We start from the raw sequence: 12,881 nt of genomic DNA on the forward strand, positions 1-12,881 counted from the left end.
CACATCAAGCATCGTTAATGCCGGACATATATGTAAGCTTTGGCCCTAAAGTAAGTGTTCGTGTGTCAACCTTGTATGTCCTATCCTGTACAGTTTTATACTGTAAATTAATTATTTATATATTTTATATAAATAAAATATGTAATATATTATATATTTTATGTATTATAATATAATATTATATATTTTGTTTCGTACATTTTAATTATTTTATGTACAATTTTATAATTTATCTTACCCGGATCCTAGTATCCTCATCATCATCGCCATCACCATATCTATAAGTTTTTGAGTAAATTAGGCTATCAGCTTGTAAAGTATATAAGTAAAAAATAAAATTATGTATTTTATATGTTAGCATATGCTGTTGAACCAGAAAGCTCTTTTCTCCCAGAAAACTTTACCTTTGCTACAGAAATTAAAGATCGTTAAATAAACTTTTAACTCACGCCAATAAAAACTTATGTATTCTAATTTTAAAGTTTAAATTATAAGTTGTAAGTTGTCTTTTGATTCCGCCGTGCTTCGTCGTTACTATCAGTGAAGTTATGATGCTTTGTGTACTCTGGAGGTTTCATATTTCAATTTTGTGGCGCCTTTCATCAACTGGGCTGTCTATTAAGACTTGACTTTTCTGGTATTTCTCTTCTTCTTTTTTAATTTTGACGTGTTAAAGGTCTTTTTGTGATTCTCTTGTGATTCGGGTCGGGAAGATGAGAAAGATCTTCCCCAATGTGAGATTCAAACTGTTAAATTTACAGCTTGACAGCTGACTTGTTTTTTTCTGTCAACTTTTTTTTATTGTTGTTGATTTTTTGTTGATGGATCCACGATGATGGCTCTGGCCAGGATGTCCTTTGAAGAAGGAGGAGAGAAGGACGAAAGTTTAGTTAACGATACGACAGAGTATTCCTGCGATACTCTTGGTCTGACTTTGACATCGCCTTATTGCCCACCTAGGTATTCCAAGCAGGTTTATTCCGTGCCATCGGTTCTGACTAAAGGCAAGGAAAACCAGGATTTCAGTGGTTTTGAGAGTGATTCGAGTTCAGATTCGATCGGACCATTTTCTGCCAAGAAGAAACTACCGCCGATTTCCCATACAGGCCCGAAAAAGAGTTACGTTGAAAATGTATTTGACAAGTACGATGACATGTATGCCAACTTGCCCTTGGCGGACGGATTTACGACTCCGGAACCGAAGAAACTGTTGGAGAAGCATCGTTTCCAGCTGAAAATGCTCACCCACACACCAAAATTTGATTTCGTCCCTTACCAATCTGAAGCGGAAAAATCAGCCAGGAGAGATGCTTACATCAAAGAGCAGAAAGAGTACATCGAAATGACTAAGGCTGCTAAAAAGTTGATTGGTGCAGCGACGTCGGAAGGCTGCGTCACGCCGGTCAGCAAGGGCACATCTCAAGTTCAAACACCGCTGACAGACAGGTCGAATATGATGGAGACGTCATTTAATATGAGTGGTATTCAATTACTAGACACACCAACCTCCTGCTCTGCGTGGTCACCGCTTAATTTCCTAACTCCCAGCAATACCACCCAAGAGATTCCAGAAGAGATCAAAAAGTCCATTTTGCTTGGTAACTATGTGCTTTTCTTTCTTTCATATAATTAATAGTTTGATTTTGAAAACAAACTAAACTTGGCTTTTTAACAGTTACATTATTCCACTATGTTATCAGATGTTTAATATTTTTGTATTCAATTAAACTTTCATACACATCAGCAAAACGAATAAAACATGATTTAATAAATAAACTCTTTATTTTGTTGTTTAGGTGTTGTAACTCCTGTCATATTGGAGGCTTTAAAATCTGACTAATTATTCAAATACAAGTTAGACCCCTAACAACTTAGATACTGCAGCCCCTAGATTATTTGTAAACACAATTCATACTTTTGTGTGACATTTCAGCATATTTTGTGCCAAATTCATTCGGGATTTGCCAACAATTAAATTCGATAGAAGGGGTGGTCATGGACTGGATGTTTTTTTGTTTATTAGAACTCGTTAGTCAGCTTTAGGCTGTTGGTCAAGTTTCATCACCTAGCTAGTGGTTCTTTTGTGCGGGGGATGAAGACAGGAAATAAAAAAAAGGGGGAGTTGTATTCTTCCAAGCGCTGCAGTCTTTTGGGTTATTGTACCTTTCCTAGTTCTTTAGTTCAATTAAGAAGTATTAGGTCGTTGATTGTCATTGCAATTCTTTTCCATAGGTCTTGATTATTCTAGATTATGTCTTCATTGAGCAGTTGCTTTACATTTGGAGATAGATATGGTAGCTAGTTTTTTCCTTCTCATTGCACAACCTTCAAATGAGGGTCATCATTGAATATACTGTTATTGGTAGTTCTGAAATGCCAGTGACTGGTATATAGTCCTATCCTTGAGTTTCACTACGTCTAGCCGTAGCAATGCAATTTTAGTGAAGGTTCTTTACTCAGTCTACTATGTCTGGAAACTCCTGTCCACCTTGCTTGTCACTCAGATGGATGATTCTGTTTGTGGGAGATTGCAGTTTTCCCTCAGTAGCAGAAACCTACATTTGCATAGCTGTATCTCTTGTTTCACGGCCTCGTCGTGGCTAAATGTGCATATTTCTTCTACTATGAAATATGTGGTGCTAATGCTTTCTTAGACAACAGTGCCTAGTATTGTTACCTGAATCCACATTTTATATCGCCTCTAGTAATTTTTTTCAAAGTTTTGTGCCTGGTTCTTACATGAATCTTTTTGCGTCATCCTGGAGTACTGACCAACCAGTATTGGGACTCATTAAAGATCCATTTTTTTAATATGTACCTTTTTGCGGCAAATTGCTAGTCAATAGGAGGGTTCAGGGGGGTTGGAAGTGGTAATACTGATTCTCAGAAAATGTGCCCAGAACTGCTCTGAAGTTTCATGGAATACTTGTCAGTTTGACAACAATGTCCTGAATAGGATTTCATGAAACTTCAGACATATTTTGACTTTACCTCGTGAGGTTAAAGCTTTAGGTGCTCCTGACTGTCAGAGAGTACGGCTAATTTTTGGAGTATTTCAAGAGTTTTGATTTCTCTGGCACAGCATTCAGTTGCTATGATCTCTGATTAAAAAACCCTTAGTAAATCTAGCTTGCTTTTTAGTCAATTCAGTTCTCAGAAAATGTGCCCAGAACTGCCCTAAAGTTTCATGGAATACTTGTCAGTTTGACAACAATGGCCTGACTAGGATTTCATGAAACTTCAGACATATTTTGACTTTACCTCGTGAGGGTAAAGCTTTAGGTGCTCCTGACTGTCAGAACGTACGGCTATTTTTGGAGTATTTCAGACTTTTGATTTCTCTGGCACAGCATTCAGTTTCTATGATCTCTGATTAAAAAACCCTTAGTGAATCTAGCTTGCTTTTTAGTCAAGTCAGTTCTCAGAAAATGTGCCCAGAACTGCTCTGAAGTTTCATGAAATACTTGTCAGTTTGACAACAATGACCTGACTAGGATTTCATGAAACTTCAGACATATTTTGACTTTACCTCGTGAGGTTAAAGCTTTAGGTGCTCATGACTGTCAGAGAGTACGGCTAATTTTTGGTGTATTTCAAGAGTTTTGATTTCTCTGGCACAGCATTCAATTGCTATGATCTCTGATTAAAAAACCCTTAGTGAATCTAGCTTGCTTTTTAGTCAATTCAGTCTTTAGATTTACCCGGTATTTGAAACGTCACAGTACAAGACAGAATTATGAAGGGTAATTTGCTCTGGTATTCCCTCAGCTTTAGCTGTTCATTAACATGGTCCTTATGGCTGTTGCTCTAGTTTCTTGAAAGAGGATTGTAACAGTGGAAGGATAAGTAATTCAGAAAAACATAAAAAAGGGGTAAGTTGGGCTATTTCAGCCATAATATTTTTTTAGTAGATTAAATGTGTTTGCTTGGGATTTATTGAAGTAATTAGCCTTTTCTTATAAATTTGTTTTTATTATAAATCTCTTTTTGGCTAATCGCACACTTCTTTCTCTTTTTTTACCTTTTTGACAATCTAAGGTACCCATGGGCGGTCAGTACACACACTCTGCACTGAAAAGATGTGATAATGAAAATAAGTGTAGAGAATCTTATTCAGAGAGGTCTAGCAATGATAATAGCCATTTATCAGCCCAAAAATAAACAAACTTCTATTATTTGTGGTTGATGTATAATATATAATGGTTATCAATTGGCGGTGATAGAGTGGTTAGAGCGTTTGACTTGTATTTGCCACACTAGCAGTTCTGGGTTCGAATCCTGCAGAGCCTAGGTTTTTTTTTTAATGAATTTGGTTTTACTCCTTGTCCACAAAACCCAATGGGTAACTGGACATTAAGTCCTCCTGTGTGACAGGATTTACTTTACTTTTTTATTAGAATTTTTATGACAAATATTTATTCAATGAAAGATATTTGTTTTAACAGTTTTTTCATCTTGGAAAATTTAGGTGTAACCTGTTATGTAGAAGTACGGATAGGGAGGGAAAATCGTTCGGAATGCGTTAAAGCGGAGTTACGCTCTCTTGGGGCCAACGTTGAAAAGAATTTCACCAAAAAGGTAATTTTTACAGGAAGAGAATATATTTCATTGCTAAACATGCACCAAATTGTTCACGCCCATTATCACAGGTCACCATAGTAGTGTTCAAAGAAGGTTTGGTCTCGACCTTTTTGAAAGCGAAAGAATTGGGCGTTAAAATGGTTTCGACGTTTTGGATTGAAGCGTGCAAAGTAGCCCGAGGACAGGTTGACCCTTCACTCTATCCACCATTAAAAATGGAAAAATACGAGAGTATACTTCCATTTGAAGCTGTCAAAGTAAAATATTTTACTAATTATTATTTCATTTAAATGATTCTAATGATTTCTTCTAAATCGAGTTTTTTTTTAAATTTTAGAAACGAAGGTTTCGATTGCCCAAAAGAACAAAGGTTTGTTAAATTTTCCTTTTTTTCTTTATACATTATTTATTATTGTACATAATAATGCATTTGTATTACAGGAAAATCAGAATCCTGACTCTCCTACATCACAACACCCCAAAAGGTAGTTTTTTTTTTGTCTAGGTTTAATTGTATTTCCAATTATTTTGGCTATAGAAAAAGTAAAAGAGAATATTGAAACTACTGCACATAATTTGTGCTTGTTTATGAAATTGTTCTCGATTGGTTCTACTCGGTATGTAAATCAATTGTGAGATCAAAACTGATTATGACTCCAGGAAAATAATACTGTTTTTATACTGGCTATTGCCTATTTAATTACCTTACTTTAATTAAAACAATGGGAACAACTGAAACGGTAATCTGCTCTGTCATGAAATAGCAGAAATGAACTGTTTGCCCTGAAATGATACAGCCACTTAGGTAATGCGACAATAACGCCTTGAGAAATAAGCAAAGAGGACTGGAAGGTAATGATATTTGATAAGTAGTGCTCTTTCTAGGATATTCTGCAATTGATCTTTTAAGTCACAGTGGAAGAAAGGGAGACTATCACCAGTGACCTTAGGAAGAAAAGTAGAAGATAAAAAAGCACTCACCATTAGTTTTTGTGTAAATATGTAGTTATGGTATAACACCACATTTAGACAGGCAAAGTTTGAATTATTACTTCAATTTTTTTATATTTAAACTTCATTCTCATTGTCACTTCCATTGTTAAGTTTTTCTAAAAATTGTAATTTTCAGAAGATGCCGCAATGCTATCACTGACAGAAAAGAAATCGCAAACTTCCCCAAATTGAAAGGCAATACCAAAATGAACGTTTGCACTAAGAAGCTCAATTTTGAAAAAGATTCAGGATATAATCATGATTTTTCTTTAAAAAGCTTAAACGGTGTCGTAAGACGAGACAGTGCTCCGGCTTATCTAGAAGCAAAGATAAACACAAAGCAGGTCAACAACTCAAAAAAAACTTCAGGATCTTCAGTTGTTGCCGAAGGCGCAGATTCTAACAGGAGTACAACCGATAAAAATTCTGACGTTTTACCGCAAAAAAGAAAAAGAAAACTTTTGGACCCAAATAAAACTTATTTATCCCAGGGGCTGCCTTCAAATACAGAACCTTTGTCTGTTGAAATGCCTTATAAAGACAAAGAGTTAAAACCAGTCAGTTCAGAAAAGGCTATCAATTTAAAATCAAAACAGAGAAGTAATTTAAAGTCGAAGCTTATTTTAAATGACCAAACTATGAATAACACATTAACAAGAAGAAGCTCCATGTCTTTATTTGTGACTGCTAAGAAAACTCCATTGAAACCGTACCAACACCCTACCATTGTTTTCACTAGTTTCAGAGGAGAGTAAGTTATATTTAATATTTATTAACCAACATTTTATTTTAATTATAATTTTTTTTAGGGAACTTAAGAATTGTGAAGCAATTGTTCAAAAATTAGGTGTATTTCAAATTGAAGAAAATGTGTCTAAAAGAACTACACATGTTGTTAGCAAAGGACCGAGAAGGACGATAAATTTATTGAAAGGATTGGCGAGAGGATGCTGGATAATTGATGAAGAATGGGTATGGATTTATCAAATTTTAATATAGTAGACCTGAAATTTATTGTTTTCTGGAATGTAATGGGTATGAAATTGTAGCAAGATTACTCTTCTAGTATAGTCTTATGGGTTCTCGCCCAATAAGAAATAATTGATTAGTTTGTTTCATACTTTCCGACATAAATTTGTACGTTGACTTGTTTAATTAAAATGTGGAAGTTAACTTGTGAAAAATTTGAATTTTGAATCTTATTAGAACAATTTATCTTGAAGGAATAAAAATATTTTATAGCTCTACAAAAGTGATGCAGCAGGGACTTACGTGTCTGAGGACCAGTACGAGCTCTCTTCATTTTCATCAGCTGTAGTGGTAAGTAAAAGAAAAAAAAACAGATTTTGTTGTGTTTATGATTCTAAAAGTACTCTTAGTACAACAAACAGTAACATTTTCTTGACAGTATAATTAATAAATGCTAGTTTTTTTTTTTGTTTCCAAGTTTGGACAGTTTACCACTGTAATTTTCAAATTTTTTTAAAATACTATTTATTGCCTTACTGTTTGGTCCTTCCCCGATGGAGTGGATCTTTTCCTAGTTTAGATAAATAAATAAATAATAAACAAAAGAATATTTAAAAAAAGAAACAATTCTTATATTGAGATATTAACGAAATTTGAAATTAATATTGTCAGTTTCGAATTAACAATTTGACAATTTTTAAAGGAAACCGACTGATTATTATTATTTTCTTTTAAATTAAAAAACAGAAACAATTTTCCTCCCGCAGGGGGATTCTCTTAAAAGATACGGGGCTAACATGACCCTTGGTGGTTCGCGCCCCTCAAAAAAAAAAAAANAAAAAAAAAAAAAAAAAAAAAAAAAAAAAAAAAAAAAAAAAAAAAAAAAAAAAAAATTACATTGACTAAATATTATTATTATTTTTAAAATTGAAAAATGGAAACAATTCTTATGTAGAAATATTAACAAAACTTGAAAGTAAAGCCGTCAGTTTGGAATTAACAATTTGACAATTTTGTAAAGGAAACTGACTGATTATTATTATTATTATTACTATATTAAAATACAGAAACAATTCTTACTTGACTAAATATTATTACTATTATTTTTTTAATAATGGAAACAATTCTTATATTGACTAATTATTATTATTAATAATAAAATTAAATAAACAAACTGCAAGACAGATTTTGTGTTGATAAAACAAATGAAAAATTTGACTCTATGTTGTAAACTAAATGATAAAGAAATCCTTTTCGACGAAAAACAAATTAAAATGATCGTTGCTGCTTTTTCACAAAAAAAAAAAAAAAATCAAAATATACTTTTTTCTTTCCAAAAGGTAGATTGGGGATGAGGCCAGGAAGACAGAAACAACATTTATTTTCTTGTCGAGCTTTCGGCAGAATATATCGCCTTCATCAGGACTATATAACATCGATGAAGCACCCCGCTGTTGATTAATATTTTCTTTGGTGATTGATCAGCCTTCTATGAAGACGATATATTCTGCCGAAAGCTCGACAAGAAAATAAATGTTGTTTCTGTCTTCCTCGTCTCATCCCCAATCTACCTTTTAGAAAGAAAAAAGTATATTTAAACTGAAAAGGCTGATCAATCACCAAAGAAAGTATTAATGTTTATAAATCCCAGGCCCTGAAGATGATTTCAATAAAGATCGAAACGTCGGCACTATAAAGAAAATGTTTTTCTAAAACCTACATCATGAGAGAATAATCATTAACTAACGATCACTAAACACCACGCATTATGGTTTAGTTTGGTTGTTTCCAATAATTTTGGTTTGCTGTTCTGATGGTGTGATGATGAACCATATTTGCCAAACCAAAACAATAGAAATACATAGACCTAAATAATCACCCACAGACCCCAAAAGGAAATTCACAATATCTATATAATTTTTTAGAAAAAAACAAAAAAAACAACAACAATCCTTGCACTTTTATATCTCAGAAAGACAATAGGTTAAATAATTAGCCAGTAGTTTTACAAAGCTATAATTTATTTTTATTTTTTTAAACTGTTGATTATTCTAATTGATTGTTCTTTTTGAAAGCTTAAGGGCCCAACCATACTACTAAATAACCACCTTTGCCTTTTGTCTAAGTTTATTTTGCTTTTACTTATTTTTTAAAATGTACTAGCGGGCCATCTGACACTACTTTAATATGTAGGCATGTAATAAATCTAGGTATATATATGCTCTCCGCCTTAGGATAAATTTAATGTATATGAGGGTTGCGATGAGGAGGGAGGACTGTATCAACTGAATGTTGATTTGGGGCTGGATCAGAGATACTCTACCACTTACTATCCTTGGGCTCAAGGAATCATTCAAAAATATTAGTGCCTCCTGGTCTTAATCGTAAGTCTCTGTGACTCAGGATGCCAGGTCTAATACTGGATGGTACTAGATTTCAGCCAGATATTGTTGTCACTGATGTGGAGAGAATATTTGTCCTGGATCTCATGGTAGCACAAGAAACCGCAGGTGCATTGGATCGAGTAGCAGTCCTCAAGGTCTGAAAAATGTGGTTTTAAGGAAAGCTCTCATGGAACAATCCTAGAAATTTTTTTTCTGAGAGTTTGCGTAGCAGTGAGGGCCCAAGAGTGCATACCTGAGTAGCAAAGACCTTGGGATTAAACAACTTACAACTATGCTCCTTGAGGTCATCCTGTAGACATAACTTCTGATGATTCTGGCTGTTGAACATAGCAACCAAGTGACAAACCCTGGCCAGTCATACTGGTACATGATTAAACCAGGTGTGAGTGAAATTGGGAAGTGGAAGATGGAGAGAGGTTAATTTTTTTATTTAATCAGGAATAAAGCCATTCTCATTCATCTTCTGCCTTAGGTTGTTTTCTACATACTACTACCATGCCAGCTTTCCTTTGTCGCTATATTAAAAAAACTGAACTCTTCTATTTTTATTCTTCTTTACCAGGATCTTCCTGAGGCCTTTCCTTTCCCAAAACTTTAGGATCATCTCACAATTTCTTGGTTTGAGGATCCAACATTCACTCAACCAAGAGAGTTTATATCAGGGCAAACTTTTACTAGAATATGCCGTATGTAAAAAGTTAATTTTGCCTTGAAAAAGCTGAGTGCAAATTTCAAAATATGAGGAAGATTTCTAATATTCTGTAATGAGTCTTATTCCTGATAATTATTTTTATGATAATCAACAAATTGGGTCTGTCACGTAGTTACACATGATTCTACCGATTTATTTTTTAAAAAGTAATAATAGAACTTGGCCTACTTAAAGATTTTTTTTTTTAATAGCCTAAATAATGTAAAACAATAGATGCTTAGAAAATTTGGCATGTAAGTTAAAAAGCCCATATTTTTACTAATTGTCTAGACAAAAAATATTTTTTTTCTCAATAAGCAAAAAATACCTGACGAAAATAGGAGCTCGAAGGCTAAACTTTCTTTCATATAACCCTGATAACCTACGAGAAATCTTTTTTTTTTTTAAATATTTATTTTAATGACAAATGTGACAATAAACTTGTTAATTTTTATTATTGATTAAATATTGAACTATGTATAGTATAACAAATACAGTGTGGCGCTGGCCCAAAGAGAGAGGGAGAGAGCGAAGAAACAAGCAGAGAGGGGAAGGTCAAAGAGAGTTATGAATGGTACCGGGAAGACAGGACTTTTTTTGGGGAGCTGATTATCTGCACTTAATCAGACATCCTTGGCCTCAGGATCATACAAGAGGACTCGTTTCACACATCGGAGACCAATATTCAAGAATAGCATTTCCTCGAGCTCGAAACCAGTTTTCTTCTCTCTACAGGATCAGCATAGCGAGGCAAGAGTTATCTTACATACAGTTATACAATACAATTATCAACCATCAACTTAATTTGTATCTTTCCATAATTAAATTTATATAAGATATTCAAAATGATACTATTCATAGTATAGCAAGCATGTATGTACATAGTTTTCTGAAATTTTGCTCATTGCACATGTACTTTTGTATGCACTACGGTTTGTACAATCTACATTTTACATTATATAAATAATATTGTCAAAGATTTGGTTGAATTCTTCATTATCACTAAATATTGTCTAGGTATAATAAAAAACATAAATTTTCAAAGATCTTAGAAAGCTTTCGTAGAGAAGGTATTGTCAATGATCAGTTGGACAACCCTAAGAGGGAGAAATAAATTGTTTTTTTAAAAAAATTAATTAAGGTTTTTAGTTGAGATAAAAAAGTCAATGGCACGAGCGGGATTCGAACACGATCTTCGGCTTGATACGCCGCTGCTCTACCACTTGAGCTATCGTGACCTCGATCCACTCGGACACCAACTTCCCATCTCAACCGCACCTCTTGAATTTTCCCTCCTTTTTGCCATTTTTCAAATGTCTTGTAATCGGATTGGCTTCTCGACGACAAATGAAATGGCCACGGAGAGCTTTAGTGAAGTATACTTCATTTTAAATCATTAAATTCACTAATTTCCTGGTCTGCTTGACCAATTAATTGTAATATATTAATTGGTCAAGCAGACCACAAAATTAGTGAGTTTAGTTTTAAGTTAAACCACACTCTGCTACCATTTTGTATGGCTTGCTATCATTTTTGTAATGATACGTCTTGTTGTTTGTTAAAATAAAATCTTCCAAGTTTTCTTTTTAATTGAATCTTAACCTTTTGTCCAAAAATAAACATCTCTAAAGGGGGCTTATCTTGCTGGAGTTAGGTCCTGAGTTATATTTAAAAAAAAATGTATTTCCTTGTACTTGAAAAATGGTATAATGTATTCTATAAGAATGACAAGATTCTTTGAATTCTTTTTTTTTAAACAAAACAAACAAACAAAAAACTTAACATAAAAAGTACATGTGCGATGAGCAAATTTCAGAAAACTATGTACATACGTGCTTGCTGTATTAAGAATAGTTTTAGTTGCTCTCTTTTGAATATCTTATATTAATTTAATTAGGGAAAGATACAAATTAAGTTGATGGTTGATAATTGTATTGTAAAACTGTATGTTAGTTGATAATTCTTGCCTCGCTATGCTGATCCTGTAGAGAGAAGAAAACTGGTTTTGAGCTCGAGGAAATGCCATTTTTGAATATTGGTCTCCGATGTGTGAAACGAGTCCTCTTGTATGATCCTGAGGCCAAGGATGTCTGATTAAGTGCAGATAATCAGCTCCCCAAAAAAGTCCTGTCTTCACCCGGTACCATTCATAACTCTCTTTGACCTTCCCCTCTCTTGTTTCTTCGCCCTCTCCCTCTCTCTTCGGGCCAGCGCCACACTGTATTTGTTATAATAGTAATAATTGTTTATTAGTAATTTCATTGTTTCGATTTACAGCAAAGCCGACTGGAAAGGCGAGCATTTAAGGAGGAATATAACATGGATCTTTTTTCCGAATGCGGCCCTATTTACGTATCGCTGGCCTCAGTTCCACCTCAGGCCGATCTGACCGAGCTATTGAGGATTTGTAAAGGGAGGGTTGTGACGCAGGCAAACATCGCTGAAATAATTATAGGGGGAAAGAGGAAAAACAATTCCTCCGTATTCAGGGTCAAAGAGACGTGGGTTTTAGATTCAATAACACAAAATACATTGTTAGACATAAACGATTACAAGTACTGACTTCTGAGTGTTTTTTTGGTGTGCGTGTGTGTGTGTGTGTGTATGATTATTAATTTTTTCTTTTATTGTTAGTGAAATTTCAAACAAATTGAATTAATTATAAATCCAAATTTATTAAATTTAAATGGTATTGAACTCAATTAAATATAACACATAAATAATTAATTTAAAATATATCTGTGTAACACTTTTAAACAACAGATTTAGTTATAAATTTATTTATATATGAATTTACGTTTGTACCTTTTGTATTTATATTTAAGAAAAATAAACGCATAAGGAAACAATGTTCAACATTTTGTTAATGTGTTGACTGTCAGTATCAGCTATGTGTCGACATTTGCCTTTTTTATTTTAAACCGGTTCCTCCTAACTAAGCATAACTGAAACATTTAGTTCTTTCTTGCAGAAAAAAAGTTTATAAGCTCCACCTAAGGATTCCAGTGTTTTTCTCTCTCTACATTTACTTAGAAGGTAAGTTAATTCATTCCTAACATTATTTTTATGTTGTATCGCATATGTTTTATCAGTATATTTGCACTAACATTAAATTTGCCCAAGCTCGTTTTGTAGATGCATAAATAAATTATGTTTTCTAACAATTTTTTTATATTATGTGTTATTATAAAAATTTATACGCAGGGGAGGTAGGCTTGGCTCGAAAGAGCGTTGGAAATACA

At 33.6% G+C, this 12,881-nt stretch overlaps 1 protein-coding gene across 2 annotated transcripts; it reads left to right on the forward strand.

Annotated features, from left to right (window-relative positions):
• Positions 1-452: 452 nt before the first annotated feature.
• LOC106664762 (microcephalin) lies at positions 453-12,281 on the forward strand. 2 transcript variants are annotated; one of them, XM_014390761.2, is made up of 9 exons: positions 453-1,598; positions 4,469-4,578; positions 4,650-4,838; positions 4,919-4,951; positions 5,023-5,066; positions 5,714-6,325; positions 6,384-6,546; positions 6,817-6,894; positions 11,917-12,281. In XM_014390761.2, the coding sequence occupies exons 1-9, from the start codon at positions 833-835 to the stop codon at positions 12,199-12,201; spliced, it is 2,280 nt and encodes a 759-aa protein (XP_014246247.1). In that variant the 5' UTR covers positions 453-832; the 3' UTR covers positions 12,202-12,281. The 2 variants fall into 2 exon arrangements, with proteins under 2 accessions (XP_014246247.1, XP_014246237.1); XM_014390751.2 differs by having other exon boundaries at positions 5,711-6,325; positions 11,917-12,280.
• Positions 12,282-12,881: the final 600 nt, after the last annotated feature.

This window comes from Cimex lectularius, unplaced genomic scaffold (assembly GCF_000648675.2).
Source record: "Cimex lectularius strain Harlan isolate CLEC.00 unplaced genomic scaffold, Clec_2.1 scaffold220, whole genome shotgun sequence".
Lineage (NCBI taxonomy): Eukaryota > Metazoa > Arthropoda > Insecta > Hemiptera > Cimicidae > Cimex > Cimex lectularius.

What these genes read in the sequence shown, in the direction of transcription:
- LOC106664762 (XM_014390751.2), top strand. Translation starts at nt 833, where the DNA reads ATGATGGCTCTGGCCAGGATGTCCTTTGAAGAAGGAGGAGAGAAGGAC. An exon ending in CAAAAAGTCCATTTTGCTTG is followed by an intron (nt 1,599 to 4,468) that starts GTAACTATGTGC and finishes TGGAAAATTTAG; the next exon opens with GTGTAACCTGTTATGTAGAA. An exon ending in TTCACTAGTTTCAGAGGAGA is followed by an intron (nt 6,326 to 6,383) that starts GTAAGTTATATT and finishes AATTTTTTTTAG; the next exon opens with GGAACTTAAGAATTGTGAAG.